This window comes from Bubalus kerabau, chromosome 9 (genome assembly GCF_029407905.1).
Source record: "Bubalus kerabau isolate K-KA32 ecotype Philippines breed swamp buffalo chromosome 9, PCC_UOA_SB_1v2, whole genome shotgun sequence".
NCBI lineage: Eukaryota > Metazoa > Chordata > Mammalia > Artiodactyla > Bovidae > Bubalus > Bubalus kerabau.
In genome coordinates, this window is record NC_073632.1 from 70,358,864 (window position 1) to 70,380,350 (window position 21,487).

General features: G+C 38.5%; 1 protein-coding gene across 4 annotated transcripts in view; it reads right to left on the minus strand.

Annotated features, from left to right (window-relative positions):
• Nucleotides 1-2,089: 2,089 nt before the first annotated feature.
• CFAP206 (cilia and flagella associated protein 206) overlaps nt 2,090-21,487 on the minus strand; it is a 61,301-nt gene continuing 41,903 nt past the window's right edge. For all 4 annotated transcript variants that reach the window (XM_055535526.1, XM_055535528.1, XM_055535530.1 and 1 more), the window contains 6 exons: nt 18,820-18,939; nt 14,363-14,561; nt 12,285-12,425; nt 9,272-9,465; nt 6,932-7,075; nt 2,090-2,615 (listed from right to left, as the gene is read on the minus strand). In XM_055535526.1, the coding sequence (XP_055391501.1) occupies nt 2,385-2,615; nt 6,932-7,075; nt 9,272-9,465; nt 12,285-12,425; nt 14,363-14,561; nt 18,820-18,939 (1,029 nt within the window). In that variant the 3' untranslated portion in view covers nt 2,090-2,384. The remainder of the gene's footprint in view (nt 2,616-6,931; nt 7,076-9,271; nt 9,466-12,284; nt 12,426-14,362; nt 14,562-18,819; nt 18,940-21,487) is intronic.

The window sequence follows — 21,487 nt, forward strand, 5'->3', positions numbered from 1 at the left end:
GTTGGGACTCTGCCTACTATGTATATAATGTGTACAGAGAGCACGGAGGAAGAATATGCAACTGAAAGATAAAGGGATATATTTTGAAAAGTCTCACATGTGTTAAGGAATTTTTACTTTATCCCCTAGATAATGAAAAAAGTGTCTTTTTAAGTAAGGGGAGTGAGGGTTGGCGGGGAGGGAGCCAGGTGATCTGATCAGATTTATATATTACAAAAATTATGCTGGTGAATCAGGCAATAGTTCTAAATCTAAATTACGACAACAGCAATAAGAATAGGAAGACACGGATCTCAAAGGCAGCTGAAGCCAAATCAGCGGGGTGCAATGACTAGTTAAATGTAGGGGCTGTGGGAGACAGTCCAGAAGTTTTTAATTTATGCTGCTGAGTATGTGGTGATACCTTTGACCACAGAAGGAAAAACAGAGGGAGAAACAAGTTTGGTAGAGAAAATGAATTCGGGCTATGACCTGCTGAAATGGTGTTGACCAAATGACACTGGGTCCAACATATGGTCAGAACTCTTCAGAGAAGTCCTGGGAGAAGAGGAGTTGACCACGTGACCTAGCTCCCTTTATTCTGATTCTTTTATTCTTACCAGATGACTTTCTGATATTAGCTTTGCAAATCGTATTTCGTGTTTTTATTTGCTTGGCAATTTTACTTTCAGCCCTAACTTCAGAACCCCAAATTGTGGTTTATCAGCCATTCTTTTCTGTGTTTAGGAATCTTGTAAGATCAAAAGAGGGTTGATTAGAATAGGTAAAGTCAAATTCCTGAATTTGTAAAGTTTAGTACCACCTTTAACCATCCCACCATCTTCAGGGACAGAGCCCTCCCACCCCCACTCTCACCCCCAGGTTTTTTGCCTCAACAGCCAGCCAACCTATCTTTAACATCACTTTTAAATTACAGGTATGATAAACAGCAAGGTCCTTCTGTGTAACAGAGGGAACTAAATTCAGTATCTTATGATAAACCATAATGGAAAAGAATATAAAAAAGATATAAGTGAATCCCTTTGCTTAACATTGTAAATCAACTATACTTCAATTAAAAAATTAAACCATAGGTATGAAAATCGTGACAACTTAGAAGAAGATCTGTTTTTTGAAGTTTACCTCTATAATATATGTGGGAAATGGATTTTGAAGCATATCATGTTATTAATATAAGTAACATTTAACCTGTATAGAAAACAAACTATACAAACCCCTTAGTAAGAGTCACATAAGTAAAAAAAATGTTTTAAATATAAATGAACCCCCAACTGCTGAGGCAAGTTTTAACAGCCCATCCATCTGAGAGTCTTCATTACCCATCCATGTGTCTTGGGAGTATGTAAGGCAGTAACAAAACAACGGATCTAAAATTCAGCTCTCAGTAATTCACAGAGGCCTGAAACACAGCTGCCTGTGGAGTCAGGCAAACAGGGCAAAGGAGTGAAGCGGGAGCCCCGTAAGGCGGCCGGAGTTGCCCCCACTGCCTTACATTGCAACCAGATGCACCTGCCCTACAAAAGAAGGGCATAGCCACTACTTACGGAAGGCTGACCAAGTGCTGCCAGATATTCCAGTCTTTTCAAGTGGCCATAAGCCAGACTCCAAGTAAAATTTCCAGATTTTAAAAGACATCATGTGATCACAACTATGATTTAGGATTACATTTTAAGTACTATTACAATTAGAAAAGAGAAATGAGAGGTTAAAAAAAATGAAGAAGTGTTCAACAAATTTGTGCTAGATAAAAGATAAAATAATCTGAGTAAAGTAATACTGAATTATTAAAATCAAGACCTCAATTGGGATAAATAAAAATAAAAACATCATGTGGGCCTTTGTTCTAACTGTTCCAAATTAATGAAATCTTATACCAATTTAATTCATGTTACATTGGATAGCTAATGAAGCTGAAACTATTAACTACATTTAAAATTTTTAATGTTCAACATTAACTGTGATTTTAGAAATAAACTTCTATCCCAGGCATAATAATCTGATATTAATGTATAAAAACTTATCTAAATAAATTTCCATCCCAAGCATAATAATATTATATATATAAATATCTAATCATATGTTAATACATTAATATCTAATAATTTCAGTCTCGATGCTGCCAAACGTTTTCTTAGAAGTCAAAGAGGAATGGACAGAGTTTTACTTTTCAATTTTAATAGAATGAAAAATGTATTACAGAAAACAATGTTTCCTTTTTTGTAGGAGTTTGACAGTGCATATAAATGAGAATCCAAAAACATTCATACCACCAATGAATGTACCAGCCCCCCAAAATCAGTGAATTTTCACGGATGCAAACATACTCCTAAATATTTGCCACTGTTCATAAGTTGTGGCATCTACATTAAAAACTAGGTCTCTAACTAGGTTTCATCAACCGCTCTAGTTAAGTTCACCTTGACTCCATAGGTGGTCTTAGTTTGGCCCCCGCGGAGACCAGCTATGTAAATCTGGGGCCGGGGCACTCGGCTGCTGCCCTCCCTCATGGACTGCGTACCAACATCCTTTGAAGGGTACACCTGGGAACAGTTTTCTCTTCTCATGTGACTATGATCAGTCTGTACCGAGTGAGTAACTTTCCGACGCAAATTGGCCTAAGTAGAAAGAGAATTACACTGGAATGAACATTCCTCTAAAGAACAAATAAAATACTCTAAGATACTAGTTAATATCTACTTTTTACTCTAAGGTAATAGCTAATAAAAGGAAAGTTATGACCAACCTAGATAGCATATTCAAAAGCAGAGACGTTACTTTGCCAACAAAGCTCCGTCTAGTCAAGGCTTTTCCAGTGGTCATGTATGGATGTGAGAGTTGGACTGTGAAGAAAGCTGAGCGCCAAAGAATTGATGCTTTTGAACTGTGGTGTTGGAGAAGACTCTTGAGAGTCCCTTGGACTGCAAGGAGATCTAACCAGTCCATTCTAAAGGAGGTCAGTCCCGGGTGTTCACTGGAAGGACTGATGCTAAAGCTGAAACTTCAGTACTTTGGCCACCTCATGAGAAGAGTTGACTCATTGGAAAAGACCCTGATGCTGGGAGGGATTGGGGGCAGGAGGAGAAGGGGACGACAGAGGATGAGATGGCTGGATGGTATCACCAACTCAATGGACATGAGTTTGAGTAAACTCTGGGAGTTGGTGATGGACAGGGAGGCCTGGCGTGCTGCGATTCATGGGGTCGCAAAAAGTTGGACATGACTGAGCAACTGAACTGAACTGAACTGAACTGAATAGCTAATATCTGCCTTTTTTTTTCCCCTCCTCTCCATCCACAAAGAAATTAGTCCTACAACACAGCATGTTTCTACAAAACATTAAAATATTAGACAATTTAGAGCATGTTAGAAAATAAATACCCTTTGCTGAGAAGTAGGAAAATAGATTAATGAAAATGGACATAAAAACCTAAAGAGAAAATGTACAGATTCAAATGTACAGTGAGTTCAATTCATTATTATACTTTGAGAGTCATACCACTTGGATTTTTTTTCCCCTACCATTCTTGGTTTATTTGTTTAAAAAACAAAAATTTTAAGATTTCCACTGTCTTACTTAAATGAGCTTCACCCAACACTTAATTTGAAATGCTCAGATGTTTCCAGATAATATTTTATATTATTCTACATTTTCCTTACTCCTTTTACAGATTAGTAGTAAACATGAGGTTAAACAGATTACTCCAGCTGGGAAGCAAGGAAGAGTTTATATAAAGGAGAATAAGTGTTTTACTGAAGCTGTGGTGAAGCCCCAGGAAAAAACTCAGAAGGGATTAGAACATGTGCATTAAGAAGGACAGACCTAGAATTAGAGGAAACATTTCAGAGTTTGAGATACTGCAGATGATGGAGAACTACTTCTGCCTACAACTTATTGTCTACATTAGCAGGGCTTTACTATTCCTATGTCTTCATTAGCATATTTTTACTATTCTGAGCATCTCTTGCCAAAGCAAATCACTTGACTTCATTATAGACCATCCTGAAAGACGCATCAACTGTTCAGTAGTAAGCATTAACACAGAGAAGAAACCCTAGGACTCTTTGTATCAGTTGCCTTCGGATTCACCTTGCTTACTTCCATCAATCCTGGACTGCTTGTTCATGATCTTTACCCAACCCAATTCAAGCCCCCAACCCATCCCCCAGTTGATCCCAGGCATTGGAACACCTACCCTCAACTAAACTTCGAAGTCTCAATAAATCCTGACCTTACTCTTCCTCACTCCAAGACTCTGCAAAGCTCTGCTGAAGGGATGGTTTCCCTCACCACTGTAAGCCATATACTCAGTTTTGTCTTATCAACAAGTTGTACTGGGTAATATATGGGGAGCTGGCATTCAACATGCTGCAAATCTAGGGGTAATTTGGTCTAAGGTGGGGATCAGAATGAAGCTGAAAAATGAGAAGAGAGAATCCAGTTAGTACAAAGTTCCGCCCCGCTGAACACTCCATTCTCTTTTTAAAATTTCCAGCCCAGATCTAACAGTTACTTCTCACAGTCTGTCTAACCATCACTCCTCTCTTCTCCATTGCCTATCTGTATCTCAAGGTCAACTTAATAAGTCACCTATGTCAATGGGATAGAATTTTTATTTCACTTCTGTTAAACCACTTAACAGAAATGTATCAATGTCACCTACTAGACTATTAGTTTCTGAAGAACAAAGCAGCAGGGTAAGTAAGCTACCCAGTACACATCTGATGACTTCATGCAAGTCTAGTAGATAACAGAAAAGAATACAGGGAATGGGAGCTTCAAGAACTACAAAAGAGTAACTGGTGAGAATGCTAATGGGACCATGATTGGAAGATACACCAGGAAGCTGAAGCTTTCTCATCTCGAGAAATCAGGGGCTGAAAAGTTGCCACTAGAGAGGATAACAAGGGAATTGATATGGTTAGTGACAAGAGAGACTGAATATACAAACAGACATAGGCTGGACCTTATATGAAACAGAACTCTAACCTACAACCTCTGCAGCAACCAGTCTCAGAAGATAAACCACAACCTCAGTAGCTGTAGCAATCAGCTCAGAACAGCCCTATTTTTTTTTTTGGCTGCCTCCCCTTCCAACTCTGAGCCAATCAGAGAAAGCCTAATGCTCACTAAGCCAATCACATGAGATGCCCTGCTGCTAGTTAGCCCACCTCTAGTTAGTCTGCCTCTTGTTTTCTGTCCCTTGGACAGCAAGAAGATCAAACCAGTCTATCCTGAAGGAAATCAGTCCTGAATATTCATTGGAAGGACTGATGCTGAAGCTGAAACTTTGGCCACCTGATGCAAAGAACTGACTCATTGGAAAAAGCCCTGATGCTGGGAAAGATTGAAGGCAGGAAGAGAAGGGGATGAGAGAGGATGAGATGGTTGGATGGCATCACCAACTTGATGGACATGAGTTTGAGCAAGCTCTGGGAGTTGATGATGGACAGGGAAGCCTGGTGTGCTGCAGTCCATGGGACTGCAAAACGTCAGACATGATTGAGGGACTGAACTGAACTGAGTTTCCTGTCAACTTCCTCCAGAGGAATACCCAAGCCTCCCCCTTTTTCACTATAAAACTTTTTCACTCCTCTCCCCAACTCTGAGTCCCTGCCCAATGCAAGTGATGGTGACTGACTCCCTGGATACAGCAATCTTTAAATAAATAGCCTCTGTTCTCTCATGAGTAGTCTTCGTTTATTTCCATACCTTATTTCAGTTGAAGAGATGGATAAAATATACTGAGAAAAGGCTACAGATAAAAGAGGTCTGTTCCTTCACACTGTATTTGCTGTTTAAAATGACAAGATGCCATAAAAAGGATTAGTGGAGGTAATTCCACTGAGTCAGATAAGGATGAAAGTTTTAAAGACAGACTTCAAGGGTAGGTGCATGCCTGAGTGCTAAGTCACTTCAGTCATGTCCAACTCTTTGCAACCCCATGGACTATAGCTCTCCAGGATCCTCTGTCCAAGGGATTCTTCAGGCAAGAATACTGAAATGGGTTGCCATGCCCTCCTCCAGGGGATCTTTCCAACCCAGGGATTGAACCTGCATCTCTTATGTCTCCTGCATTGGCAGGCGGGTTCTTTAGCACTAGCATCACCTGGGAAGCCCTCAAGGGTAGGTACCTGCTGTGATTAAGATGACTAAGAATCAGAAGGACAGGCGTGTCAAGTGTCTGGAAAGAACAAGTTGACAGTAAGAGGAGAATGTATCTGTAATATAATAGAGGTAGTATTCTGCTTCTCAAGAAAGTCCAAAAAGGAGAAGAGTATGCTTTAAATGATTAGAAGAAGCTAAGCTAAGCTAAGTCACTTTAGTCGTGTCCGACTCTGTGCGATCCCATAGACGGCAGCCCACCAGGCTCCCCCATCCCTGGGATTCTCCAGGCAAGAACACTGGAGTGGGTTGCCATTTCCTTCTCCAATGCATGAAAGTGAAAAGTGAAAGTGAAGTCGTTCAGTCGTGTCCGACTCCTAGCAACCTCATGGACTACAGCCCACCAGGCTCCTCCATCCATAGGATTTTCCAGGCAAGAGTACTGGAATGGGGTGTCATTGCCTTCTCCTAGAAGAAGCTGGAAGTCTTTAAATACTAGCATCCCATAGGTTGGCACAATAGATTAAAACCATTATATAGATCAATATAGAGACAGAAGGATAGCAACTATTACTGTTATAGTTGCTGACTGATAAAATTTGAGAGCAGCTTCATGCTTTTATATTTCTACATATGCTTAATACTAGAAGATAATGTTGTAAAGCTATACATTTATAAATTATGCTAATTATTTTTATTTTAGCAAAAAAACTGTGCAACTCACTATTTCATGTAAATCATTTAGCATACCAACTCTATGAATAACAGATTAAAATTCTTCAAAATTCTCCAACTGTAAATAATTTAGAAGATAATATTGTTACAAACCAATTTTATAGCTTTTCTTCTTAATTCCCATTCATTCCACTCATATGATCTCACAATTGTTGGTGGCAACAAGTGCGTATCCGTCTGAGTGCCAGTTTCACATTTTGTAATTGGTTTTATATAACGTTTGTCAACCTCTTTCATCTAAAGAAGTAGAGTTTTATAATTAATACTTATTAAAAAAACATTGTTTTACAGATAACTAAAATATTTAGCTAAAATTAACAAAACATTAGAAAAAGAAGAATATGAAACTTACTTGTAAATATCAGCAAAGAAAAAAAAAAGAAAAGCTCATAATTAAAGTAAGCCAAATGTAATTAATTTCCCGGGCATTGTGGATTTGTGCCCAATTTTATTTTATACCTCCTTAATGTAGGAGGTATATTTTGAAAGGAGAAAACATAACATCACTCATTCCCAAATCAAATGCCCCTCTCCAATTTTCACAATTGAAGCATAAGTGAATACCTTATTGGAAATGGATTGAAGCTTAGAATAGCTATTAAGTATTAGGTATAAATCGTTTGTTTAAGTTATCAGAACACCTTTAGAATATATCTTAAACAATGTATACACAGCAGATTATTATCCATTTTAGTTAAATAGATTCATTTTTCTGCCAAAGCACCCAGAAGCTCACTACAGTATTAAAATATTGAGTATTCAATAATTCCAGGCTAAACAAGTTATGATTATGCTGGAAATGAGGCTGCTGGAGCAGGTAGAGAGGCTTAAAAAACTCCAGTCCTAGAGAAGAGGAGGGCAAATAGATTAACTTCTTTCTCCAGATCAAGAAACAGATGATTTACTAAATGCCTACTATTTAGCATAAGATATAATTTCTGCCTTCAAAATGACCTTATGATATAATTAAGTAGATAAAAAGATGCTGAAAGATAACAATATTATATCAATACAAGTAAATGGCAAGTAAAAATTATGAATATAGTATTGAAATATGTAGAGGGAATACTCACTTCTAAGGGTAGTGAAGGTTAGTGAAGGATTAAATACACAGAAAGGGAAAACCAGGAATATAGGAGGAAATTGTCCTTTAATAGAAAAGATATCCACACTCAGCATACCTTTCTGATTATCTGAGTCTAGTCTTTCCCTGTCTTCCTGCTACCTTAAAAGGACAGCTGCAGTGTCACATCAACAGACTGGCAGAGGGGTGTCAGAGCAAGAGTGCCAACAGCAGATCCCTTTCAACCATGTCATCCCTGGCTGCTTCTCAGTCTCCCTGCACAAGCATTCAGACCACCCTCTGTGCTCACAGTCACCAGCCCCATCTTCCTCCTACCAGTTACTGCTGGGGTCCTTGCCAACCCAGTTAGTCCAGCCCAAACCCACCTGCTTGATCATTAGAATGTTGATACATATTAAAAAAAATTCATAAATTATGCCTTGCAGGATTTTACTTTAGTGAGTTTAAAAGCGGTAAATTAAACCAGAGAGGATGACAGAGTTATTAAAAGTTGGAACAGTGAAAATGAGAGGCAAGAAGAAAACAAGGATCTACAACAGCAGAATGGGAACTCCTGCAGGCAGGGATTGTTACCTGCTTTGTTCACTGTGCCAAGAATCATGCCTGGCACATGGCAAGCAGTTCAGGAAATGTCTGTTGAATGAATTAGGGGATAGGCACCAATTCACACAGAAACACACCTTCAGATTCATTCTGCAGCCTTTCAGACTACTGCCATTTAAACTTGTTAAATGATTTCACACCTCTGAACGTGAGTTATCACCTGTATTACCTGTACTGAGCTACTTCAGTTTTAGACAAGGAAATACTGTAGTTTCAATGATTTATCTCAATTGGCACCTCATTCCAGTACGCTTGCCTGGAAAATCCCATGGACGGAGGAGCCTGGTAGGCTGCTGTTCATGGGGTCGCTAGAAGTCAGACACAACTGAGCAACTTCACTTTCACTTTTCACTTTCACGTACTGGAGAAGGAAATGGCAACCCACTCCAGTGTTCTTGCCTGGAGAATCCCAGGAACGGGGGAGCCTGATTGGCTGCCGTCTATGGGGTCGCACAGAGTCAGACACGACTGAAGCGACTTAGCAGCAGCAGCAGCAGCAGTCTTGTCCTTCCAGATTTTTTCCAGTCTAATTCATCAGTTTGACTCCTTATCTTGTTTTCATTTACTTTTTGTGGATTTCCTTAGTTTCCATCTTTGGATGTAAACGCCTTTCAGATAACCTGTAAAGGCCCTCGTCTGACCATGTCTCCTGCCTGGACTTGGGGAGCATTCTACAACAAAATGCAACTTTTTTATCAACTACATTTTTAAATGTCATAAATTCTTAAAATGCCAACCCTGCTTACCTGAGAATACTGAATAAGGCTTTCAAACTGTTGATGAAGTTCCAGTAGCTGAATCAATTCTGCATTTCTTTTGGCTTTTTCTCTAATTATATCAATGTAATTTTCAGGATTTTCTGCAAACGAATATGCAGCATCTCTGGTATTGAAAGTATAATACTTATCTTTATATTTCAAAATTCCAATTGATGGATTTCCTGAAAATTAAGAAAATAAACTAAATTAGACAGGAAATACTCAGTGATTCTATGTTTATAATATGCTCATAGAACCCTTCCCTCATACTCCATTTTTAACACATCATATGTCTTTATTTAGCTAAAATGTTACAACTAGCAGTTTTAAGGTACACATTTTGTTAAATTATATTTATGTAAAATTCAAAAGAAATTTATTTTATATTTTTAATTTGGGGGGGGGTGCCACACCATGCCACATACAGAATCTTCGTTCCCTGACTAGGGATTGAAACTATGCCTCCTGCATTGGCAGCGTGGAGTCTTAACCACTGGACTGCTAGGGAAGTACCATATTGTTAAGCTTTAAATTATGATTTTATCTAAATATAGTTCACTATCCAGATATAAGTTGCTTAAAAATCTTCTATGGGAAGCCACTTAGTCATCTAGCAGGTTTTTCAAATCTCCTTAAACCAAACCAACTACTAGAAGCATTGTTTTAAAAATAATTTGGTAAGAACTACAAAAATGAGACATTTTTCCCAAAATGCACATTTGCATGTTAGGAAGTATTTCCCACTATGAAAAGATACTACATATAATATGGGTTATAAGTATCCACAGTTTGTGGGAATTATATAGGAAACAGTAACACTCTTAATTACTCATTCTTTCACTTATTCAACAAATATTTATTGACCCTGTTCTTGGCACTGAGAATACAGTGAAAACAAATCAATAAATATAGCATAGGCCAGAAAGTGATCAGTGCTACAGAAAACAAGTAAGTAAACAGGTTAAAGTAAAGCAGTTTAAACAGTCAAAGGAAGGAGGGTGGGATTGATATTTTAAAGTGGGTAAACAGAGAAGGCTGAATAAGATGAGGGAGCAAGGTATGTAGCTATGTGAGGGTGAGGGGGAGAGTGGTCCAAGTAGAGGGAATAGTCAGTGCAAAAGCTCTGAGGTGAAAAATGGACTTGGAATGTGTGGGAATAGCAAGAAGGCCAGTGGGGCTGGAGCAGTGTGCAAGGGAAGAAGGGGCAGACAACAAAGTCAACGATGTCATCTGAAAGGACTCTGTCAGGTAAGCCCCAGCATCACCTGGGGACTCAAGCCCTGTGATCTGCAGTCTTGAGGAAGGAGAGACTCCTAGAGCATTCCTCCCAGGCAGTGTAGGTGGCTACTGCCCAGAAAACAATGTACACGTAGAAGCAATGGAATAAGCAGAAATAAAGTCTCCAGACTAGCTGATTCAGAAAGGATGCTAAAACCCAAAGCCCCACAAGTCTGTCTACTTTTCTCATTCTCCCCGTTTCTTAGAATCATAGTTGATGGGAGCTGGAAGGGACCAAAGAGATTTCCTAATTGGTCCTTCTCCTTTTCTGGACCTGGAAAATGAGGTCCAAAGCACAAGATTTGCTCAAAGTTACCCTGTTTACTAATAGACAATGGGGACTAGAAACCAGGCTCTCCAAGTGCTGCTGCTGCTGCTGCTGCTAAGTCGCTTCAGTCGTGTCCGACTCTGTGCGACCCCATAGATGGCAGCCCACCAGGCTCCCCCGTCCCTGGGATTCTCCAGGCAAGAACACTGGAGTGGGTTGCCATTTCCTTCTCCAATGCATGAAAGTGAAAGTGAAAGTGAAGTCACTTAGTCGTGTCTGACTCCTAGCGACCCCATGGACCGCAGCCCACCAGGCTCCCCCGTCCCTGGGATTCTCCAGGCAACAACACTGGAGTGGGTTGCCATTTCCTTCTCCAATGCATGAAAATGAAAAGTGAAAGTGAAGTCGTGTCCGACTCTTTGCAACCCCATGGACTGTAGCCCACCAGGCTCCTCCGTCCATAGCTTTTCCAGGCACGTGGTGGTACTGCTCTCTTCACTCTGCATCCATGTTTCTCTCTGTCTATCTCATGACTCCCTTCCTTTTGTATTTGTGAACAGAGAGAGAGAGAGAAATTGGGGAGAGAGGAGGAAAGGGAAGGAAAAAACAGAACAGAGAAGAAAGAAACCACCTCCATTCCATTGCTTTTCATTTCTTCATGGCTCTTGTTTGGTTTCTCTCCACTATCAGTGACCCTCATGGGACCTCAGAATACTATTCTCTCAGTTCCCCAAGGTAAACCTTTTATTACTCCCATAATAAAAAAATCTACTACCATAAAAAAATGAGTCAAAGTGTATGTTTTCTACCCCACATATATACAATCCCAATAATTCTTTATAATGATTCTATTTCTAATTCACATGGCACTTTTTGAATAATAATTTATTTTCCTCTCAATTTCTGATTTACTTTGTTTTGGAGAAGCTCCAGTAATATATATATATATATACCTCATAGGGGAATTTGACTTGATAAAATACTGGCCATTTCTTTAGTGGGATCTGACTTATACAGAAATACTGATCTATGTTAATGGAATAGAGCCATAAAGTGACAAAGAATATTTTTTAATAAACATATCAGTCACACTAGTGTTGCTCTTTCAAGTAATCACTTTGGAAAATGACATATTTTAGGAATGCCATATAATGTTTCTGGAATCCTTCACTGACATATGAGTCATCCCCCTCTTATGACATTGCAGCACTTATATTTCATTATATACATTCCATCACTTATCACTTGCATTGTAACTTATTTATGTCAGTTTATCAGGTTATACTGCAAGCGCTTCAAAGATAAATACTTCATTTGGATCACATTTGTAGCTCCTTTCCTAGTTCAACATTAGATTCCATTAAGTTTTACAAAGTGAATGAGTGACAATAAGCACACTTCATTTAAATAAAAAAAATTGGAGAAGGGAGAACAGCATTATTTCCAATGATGTACCTGGAAGGAGAAGACCATCTGTTGTAGCAAAAGTGTAAGCACAAAATCCCCGATACTGAATCAATAATTTATCAAAATTGGCTGTTGTTTCTGGGAAAAGCCACTCCAGTTTTTTGAAATCTGCCACGTTTACTTTATCTTCTAAAATGAAAGAGAAGTACAAGAAAAACCTTATTCATTGGGTAAATGAGCAGAAGAGACTGGCTGCTATGTGACTAAAACAGAAATAAATTAACTAACAGCATAGCTCTTAGGAACATAATATGCGAGGTGACAAAATACTTTGAATACGATGCTCATACACTAGGACCGTCCCTTCTTGAAATGGTTGAGAATGAGTAGAAAGAGTCACAAAAACATCTTTCAGTAACTTAATTTTGATAGAAGGAGTGCAATTTTTGTTCTTCACACTTGTAAAAAGTCTTCTTCATGTTGCTACTTTTTTTACACAAATAAAAAAGAGCGTTTACAAAGCACTGATGCCTGGGCGTCTTTGCTTTTGCAATGCTACCTACACTTCTGTTTCTGGCTCTGTATCCAAACAGTAGACACTATAAACGACCCTGTGGCTACAGCTGGAAGTAAATGCACACTTTAGAAAAAAACAAACCTTCTTCCCTCTTCTTTCCTGATGTGCCTGAAAGCTTCAAACAGTGATGAGATGTGGCAAGTATAAATTAAATTTTTTCAGAAGAACACTGGGTCTCCCAATTCACTGGAGCAGTGACTTGATAAATTGTGTTCTAGTGCATAAACCATTCTGATTTATAGTACGAGATGACACGTCTTGCCAATATGGTTGAATTTAATATCTACTGCTGAAGTGGCTTTAACTTTTCAATTTCATTTAGTATTTGCATAGATATGCTGTTTTAAAATGACATGAGTAGGAAAAACTTTAACTGGGAGGATGTTTTAAAGTCTTTCTGATTTAGTGTTCAGGTTTTACATATTCTAGCAGTTTAAGAGTGAGTGTTACCACTATATTTTATTTTTCACTTTCAAAAACATAGAATTTGAAAAGGAAATTTAAAGAGTAAACTATTTAATTTCATTTTCTCAAAAAACTTTCCATTTTAGGCAACAATTTAATTCCCAAACTCTATTTTGACATTTCTTATGAATTTTGAGTTGTATTTAACTCAAATTATAGAAGGGGCTACAAATATAAAAAGAAGTTTATTGGTAAAGACAGCCTTTCTATAAGAATCAGTGCATCTCTTAAAGGGTCTAAAATAAGCTCAATTTTACAGGAGTAACATTTATTGATTCATAAATTTCCACCTGAATCTGGGGTAGATATATGGCAAAAAGCACCCTGAAAAAGTGGAGCTTTGTTTGCACAAATAGAGCAAGGATTAACATCCTTTTCTACTACAAACCAATTAACAAAATCACTAAGATTACAACTGAAACCCATAAGCACATGAAATCACTCTTAACCAAAACACTAATAACATCAGGAATGATTATTGTTGTTCAGTCGCTAAGTCATGTCTGACTCTTTGTGACCCCATAGACTGTAGCATGCCAGGCTTCCATGTCCTTCACTATCTTCTGGAGTTTGCTCAAACTTATGTACATTGAGTTGGTGATGAAATCTAACCATCTTATCCTCTACTGCCCCCTTCTCCTTTTGCCTTCAATCTTTCTCAGCATCAGGGGCTTTTCCAGTGGGTCAGCTCTTTGCATCAGGTGACCAACGTATTGGAGCTTCAGCTTCAGCATCAGTCCTTCCAGTGAATATTCAGGACTGATTTCCTTTAGGATGGACTGGTTGAATCTCCTTGCAGTCCAAGGGACTCTCAAGAGTCTTCTCCAACACCACAGTTAGAAAGCATTAATTCTTCAGCATCAGCCTTCTTTATGGTCCAGTGGTTATTGCTGGATAGCAGACTCTTCAGTTTATATATTTAGTTTTCTACATTTTCTATAATGAACATTAGTAGTCTTATAATCAAGAAAGATATTCAAAACTTTATCAGAAAGATAAAAGCTGAAAATTTTAAAACAAAAGAGTGACTTTATTCTAGAGGTAATTTTAACAGGAAGAGGAAATAATAGATGATTTCTATTACCTATGTGCTCTTTTATTCTACACACATCAGTTTTCACAGTCACTCCATCAAGAAGAACTTGTATCACTTTCTCAGGAAAGAACAGGTCATGAGCCCCCAGGAATGGCTCAAGATGAGTAGTTAAATTACTAAGGATGCTAATCAAGACAGTTTCATCTTGAAAGCTAGTCCACAGGTTGGAAAGGGCAATGAAGATGGGCTGCAGAAGAGACAAAAATTTTCAAAATGTCACTGTTTAATAAAATTATAAATCACTCTTAAAAATTAGTACAAATTTCTGTTGTGATAAAGAGATTAATTCTCTTGTAAGACAAGTGAAAGTCTCATGAAGTTAGACAATAGAATCAGTAGAAATTGGACTCACAAATTACAAGAAAATAAACTTGTATTTCGAAGTATATTATTTTGGTATAATTGTTAGAAAGTTAGTTTATTCAAAAGAACCAAAGACATATGATCATGTAAGAAACATTCACGGAGACTTCACTTCAAAAGGTCTAGAGGAAAAAAATCTTTTTTTTTTAAAATAGCTAAATATGACTCATTATAATTAGATTTATCTGGCTCAATTATGATTCAAAAGAACTTGGAAAGTCAGGGATACATCTTGGGGCATTTTCTTGTAAGCTATAAGTTAGAGATTTTGTGTTAGTGAGATAAAATATTTCTTTTTCATATTCATATAACAAAAAATTAATCAGGCCCTACTTATAAGTGAAATAACTTAGGCTTTTGTTCCTTGGTTTTTAAAATCAAATATTGAGAATGATTACAGAAAATTATCAGAAACTCAAAATGCTCCATAAAATATTGTAAATGCATATTGTATATCTTTGGGGCTCCCTGTGCTTAATTGCTCACTCATGTCTGACTCTTTGTGACCCCATGGACTGTAGCCCTCCAGGCTCCTCTGTCCATGGGCTTCCTTAGGCAAGAACACTGGAGTGGTTTACCATGGCCTCCTCCAGGGGATCTTCCCAACCCAGTGATCGCTCCCAGATTTGCCTAAAAAGGTGATGCAGATAATCAGAAAGTCGGAATACGTGCAGGTCTTGTAAACAAAGTGATTTTATCTATCTTTTCAGAAAGGCCACAAGTTACATCACCTCTTTGCTGGAGGCAATTTCTAACTAGCTACTGTAAACATGCTTTCAACATTGCACTATGCATTATTTCTGTTGCCACAGACAATACTATGGACCACAGCCTTACCTAACTCAGTGAACCTATGAGCCATGCCGAGTAGGGCCAACCAAGACAGACGGGTCATGGTGAAGAGTTCTGACAAAATGTGGTCCACTGGAGAAGGGAATGGCAAACCACTTCTGTATCCTTGCCTTGAGAACCCCATAAACAGCATGAAACGGCAAAAAGATATGACACTGAAAGATGAACTCCTCAGGCTGGTAGGTGCCCAATATGCTACTGGAAAAGAGTGGAGAAATAACTCCAGAAAGAATGAAGAGATGGAGCCAAAGCGAAACAACACCCAGTTGTGGATATGACTGGTGATGGAAGTAAATTCCGATGCTGTAAAGAGCAATATTGCATAGGAACCTGGAATGTTAGGTCCATGAATCAAGGCAAACTTGAAGTGATCAAACAGGAGGTAGCAAGAATGAATATTGATATTTTAGGAATCAGTGAACTAAAATGGACTGGGATGGGCGAACTTAACTCAGATAATTATATCTACTACTGTGGGAAAGAATCCCTTAGAAGAAATGGAGTAGCCCTCATAGTCAACAAGAGTCCAAAATGCAGTTCTTGGGTGCAATTCCAAAAATGACAGAATGATCTCTGTTCATTTCCAAGGCAAACCATTCAATATCACAATAATCCAAGTCTATGAACCAACCAGTAATGCTGAATAAGCTGAAGTTGAACAGTGCTATGAAGACCTTCTCACTGTTTCCATTGTTTCCCCATCTATTTGCCATGAAGTGATGGGACCAGATGCCATGATCTTAGTTTTCTGAATGTTGAGTTTAAGCCAGCTTTTTCACTCTCCTCTTTCACTTTCATCAAGAGGGTTAGGGTTAGGGTTAGTGTTACAGTCAGTGAAAACAAGACCAGCAGCTGACTGTGGCTCATATCATGAACTTCTTATTGCAAAATAAAGACTTAAATTGAAGAAATTAGGGAAAACCACTAGACCATTCAGGTATGACCTAAATCAAAACTCTTATGATTATACAGTAGAAGTGACAAACAGATTCCAGGGATTAGATCTGATAGAGTGCCTGAAGAACTATGGATAGAGGTTCGTGACATTATACAGGAGGTGGTGATCAAGACCACCCCAAAGAAAAAGAAATGCAAAAAGGCAAAATGGTTGTCTGAGGAGGCCATACAAATAGTAGAGAAGAGAAAGAGAAGCAAAAGGCAAAGGAGAAAACGAAAGATATACCCATTTGAATGCAGAGTTCCAAAGAATAGCAAGAAGAGATAAGAAAGCCTTCTTCAGTGATCAGTGCAAAGAAATAGAGAAAAACAATAGAATGGGAAAGACTAGAGATCTCTTCAAGAAAATTAGAGATACCAAGGGAATATTTCATTCAAGGATGGGCACAATAAAGGACAGAAATGGTATGGACTTAACAGAAGCAGAAGATATTAAGAAGAGGTGGCAAGAAAACACAGAAGAACCATACAAAAAAGATCTTCATAGCCCAGATAACCACAATGGTGTGACCACTCATCTAGAGCCAGACATCCTGGAATCTGAAGTCAAGTGGGCCTTAGGAAGCACCACTACGAACAAAGCTAGTGGAGGTGATGGAATTCCAGTTGAGCTATTTCAAATCCTAAAAGCTGATGCTGTAAAAGTGCTGCACTCAATATGCCAGCAAATTTGGAAAACTCAGCAGTGGCCACAAGACTGGAAAAAGTCAGTTTATCAACCCCAAAGAAAGACGATGCCAAAGAATGTTCAAACTACTGCATAACTGCATTCCTCTCACATGATAGCAAAGTAATGCTAAAAATTCTTCAAGCCAGGATTCAACAGTACATGAACTGTGAACTTCCAGATGTTCAAGCTGGTTTTAGAAAAGGCAGAGGAACCAGAGATCAAATTGCCAACATCTGTTGGATCGTCAAAAAAGCAAGAGAGTTCCAGAAAAACATCTACTTCTGCTTTTTGACTATGCCAAAGCCTTTGACTGTGTGGATCACAACAATTGTGGAAAATTCTTCAAGAGATGGGACTACCAGACCACCTAACTTGCCTCCTGAGAAATCTGTATGCAGGTCAAGAAGCAACAGTTAAAACTGGACATGGAACAACAGACTGGTTCCAAATTGGGAAAATAAGTACATCAAAGCTGTATATTGTCATCCTGCGTATTTAACTTATATGCAGAGTACATCCTGCAAAATTTCGGGCTGGATGAAGCACAAGGTGGAATCAAGACTGCTGGGAGAAATGTCAATCTCAGATACACAGATGATACCACACTTATGGCTGAAAGCAAAGAACTAAAGAGCCTCTTGATGAAAGTGAAAGAGGAGAGTGAAAAACTTGGCTTAACACTCAGCACTCAAAATCGAAGATGATGGCATCCAGTTCCATCACTTCATGGAAAATAGGTGGGGAAACAGTAGAAACAGTGACAGACTTTATTTTTGGGGGCTTCAAAATCACTGCAAATGGTGACTATAGCCATGAAATTAAAAGCCAAGAAAAGCTATGACCAACAAAAGCAAAGACATTACTTTGCCAACAAAGGTCTCTCTAGTCAAAGCTATGGTTTTTCCAGTAGAGTCATGTATGGATGTGAGAGTTGGACCATAAGAAAGCTAAGCACCGAAGAATTGATGCTTTTAAACTGTGGTGTTGGAGAAGATTCTTGAGAATCCCTTGGACTGTAAGGATATCAAACCAGTCAATCCTAAAGGAAATCAGCCCTGAATATTTATTGGAAGGACTGATGCTGAAGCTGAGACTCCAATATTTTGGCCACCTGATATGAAGAACTGATTCATTGTGAAAGAGTCAGTTGAATCAGGGAAAGATCGTTGATGCTGGGAAAGATTGAATCAGGAGAAATGGGGACGACAGAGGATGAGATGGTTGGATGGCATCACTGACTCGTTGGACAGGAGTTTGAGCAAGCTCTGGGAGTTAGTGATGGACAGGGAAGCCTAGCATGCTTCAGTCTATGGGGTCGCAGAGAGTTGGACATGACTGAGCAAGTGAACTGACAGACAATACTGGTATCGTGTACTTTGGTAGCAATTGCCTACTAAGAGAATCCTCTCATTCAACTTACAACAACCAAGTTCTATGATTATTAACTACAAAATAAGCAAAAAAGAACAAGATCAACTTGTATAAAACTAATATTATATTTTCCATATTAAATACAATTAAAATTATTTTTGATCCAATTTTATGGGACTTCAAAGTTCCTTCACCCTTAAACAAGTTTCAAAGCTGATGACAAATGGCTTACAAAGACTTGTGATGTTGGGACAGCCGTCTTTGACTTTACAGTCAATTTTAATTGTTCCAGCTGGGCTTCTAACTGCTTTATCATCATTTCCACTTCTTGAGCACAGGTAATTATATCTGACTGTGAAGACAACATAATTTGCATTAATATTTTGCTACACAATTATATATGTCTTAAGCCCTACTTGCTCCCCACATCTCCTGAAGGTGAGCTCAGTGAGGGCAAGGATTCTGTTCTCTGGGGTATCCTGAACACCAAGAACAGTGCTAACATATGAATGGGGCCCCAGAAACGTTTGATGGATTGATGAACCCTTTGAAGTACAATGGCTATAATTTTTCTCAAATGCATACAGGTACTCTGATATTCCGGAGAAAGCAATGGCACCCCACTCCAGTACTCTTGCTTGGAAAATCCCATGGATGGAGGAGCCTGGTAGGCTGCAGTCCATGGGGTCGCTAAGAGTCGGACACGACTGAGCGACTTCACTTTTACTTTTCACTTTCATGCATTGGAGAAGGAAATGGCAACCCACTCCATGTTTTGCCTGGAGAATCCCAGGGACGGTGAAGCCTGGCAGGCTGCTGTCTATGGAGTCACACAGAGTTGGACACGACTGAAGCGACTTAGCAGCAGTAGCAGCACTCTGATATTCAGCATAACTGCATTTCTAAGCAGTGGATCCTGTGACACATTAGCCCCACAATAAATATTTAGAAGTACAAAAAGAGGTAAGTACAAATAAGAAAAGTAAGGCACAGAAAGGTAAGTAAATTGCCCAAGGATACACAGTGAATGAGGGAGAGAATCATGGTTCTACACCAGATCACCTGAGCCCCTGGCTCCTACCCCAAGCTGTGGCCAGAAATGGCAGTGTATAGGTTTATTAGTACAAACAGTGTTCAAGAATAACAATTACTGGAAGAGAAAAAAAGCTGCATTTGAGTTCTCAGATATCTGCAGACTAATGACATGCTTTACTAGACTATTTTTAAATGACAAAAAATAATTATAAGAAATATCAAATATTAGCCCTGCATTTCAACTAATGAATTTTTTCATTCACTTCTGTAATATGTATCCTGTTTTAATTTTACCTGTACTATTCTTTAAACGTCTCCCCTTCTCTTTCCTCATTCTCCCATTATTTATTTGTTATAATTTTATAAATATTTTCTCAAAATTATAATAATTTACATATCATTTATCCTATCTAATAAGTCTCTTGTCTACCCTTCTGTTCTTCCTCCCTTGACTGCTAGTTTTGTTTTAGAAATCAAAATATGAAAATGCAGTCCTTAACTTACTTAGATTTACATACAAACAACCAGAAACAAATAAATCTGCCTACTCCAGTAGGTCTGGAGTAGCTTTACTTACGGGTTTTAAGAGGTGTGATGTATTAAGTAAAGCTACTCCAGAGCTACTCCCCCAAGCTATGCCTGTAGGCTCCATCTACAGATTAGATACATAGAACTTCTTCATTTTTCCTGACAGTGTCCTAGAACAATCACACTGTTTACATTTTACCAAAAAGGACTTGTTCATGACTATACAGAATTTTAATTGCAAATCAAGTCCTCATAAATAAAGGGAAAAACATTCCGTGCTCCGGGATTAGAAGAATTAATACTGTTAAAATGACCATACTACCCAAAGCTACCTACAGATTCAATATGATCCCTATCAAGATCCCAATGGCATTTTCAAAGAGATAGAATGAACAATCCTCACATTTATATGGAATCACAAAAGACTTCAAATAGCCAAAGCACCTTGAGAAAGAAGAATAAAGCAGAAGGCATCATGCTAACTGGTTTCAAACTACTACAAAGTCACAAAGTCACAGTAATTGAAACAACATGGTACTGGCATCAAAACAGACACATAGACCCATAAAACAGAACAGACAGTGCAGAAATAACCCATACATATACAGTCAGTTAATTTACCACAAAGCACCAAGAATATTCAGTGGAGAGTGGATAGTCTCTTCAATAAATGGTGCTGGGAAGACTGTACAGCCACCTGCAAAGAACGAAACTACACCACTATTTTACACCACACACAAAAAGCAATTCAAAGTGAATTAAGGACTTGAATGTTAGACCTGAAAACATAAACTCCTAGAAGAAAACATAAGCAGTAAAGTCTTGGTGAATTTTCTTTTCTGACATCAGAAACAAAGGCAACAAAAGCAAAAATCAACAGGTAGAACTGTATCAAACTAAAAAGCTGCACATCCAAAGAGACACAGATGTATAGAACAGTCTTTTGGACTCTGTGGGAGAGGGAGGGGGGGATGATTTGGGAGAATGGCATTGAAACATGTATAATATCATATAAGAAATGAATCGCCAGTCCAGGTTCGATGCAGGATATGGGAAGCTTGGGGCTGGTGCACTGGGATGACCCAGAGGGATGGTTATGGGGAGGGAGGTGGGAGGGGGGTTCAGGATTGGGAACATGTGTACACCCATGGTGGATGCATGTTGATGTATGGCAAAAGCAATACAATATTATAAAGTAAAAAAAAAACAATAATAAAAAGCTGCACAGTAAAAGGAAACCATCAATACAATGAAAAGGCAACCAATGGAATGGGAGAAAATATTCACAAATCATGTATCTGATCAAAAATATATAAAGAACCCATACAACTCTAGCA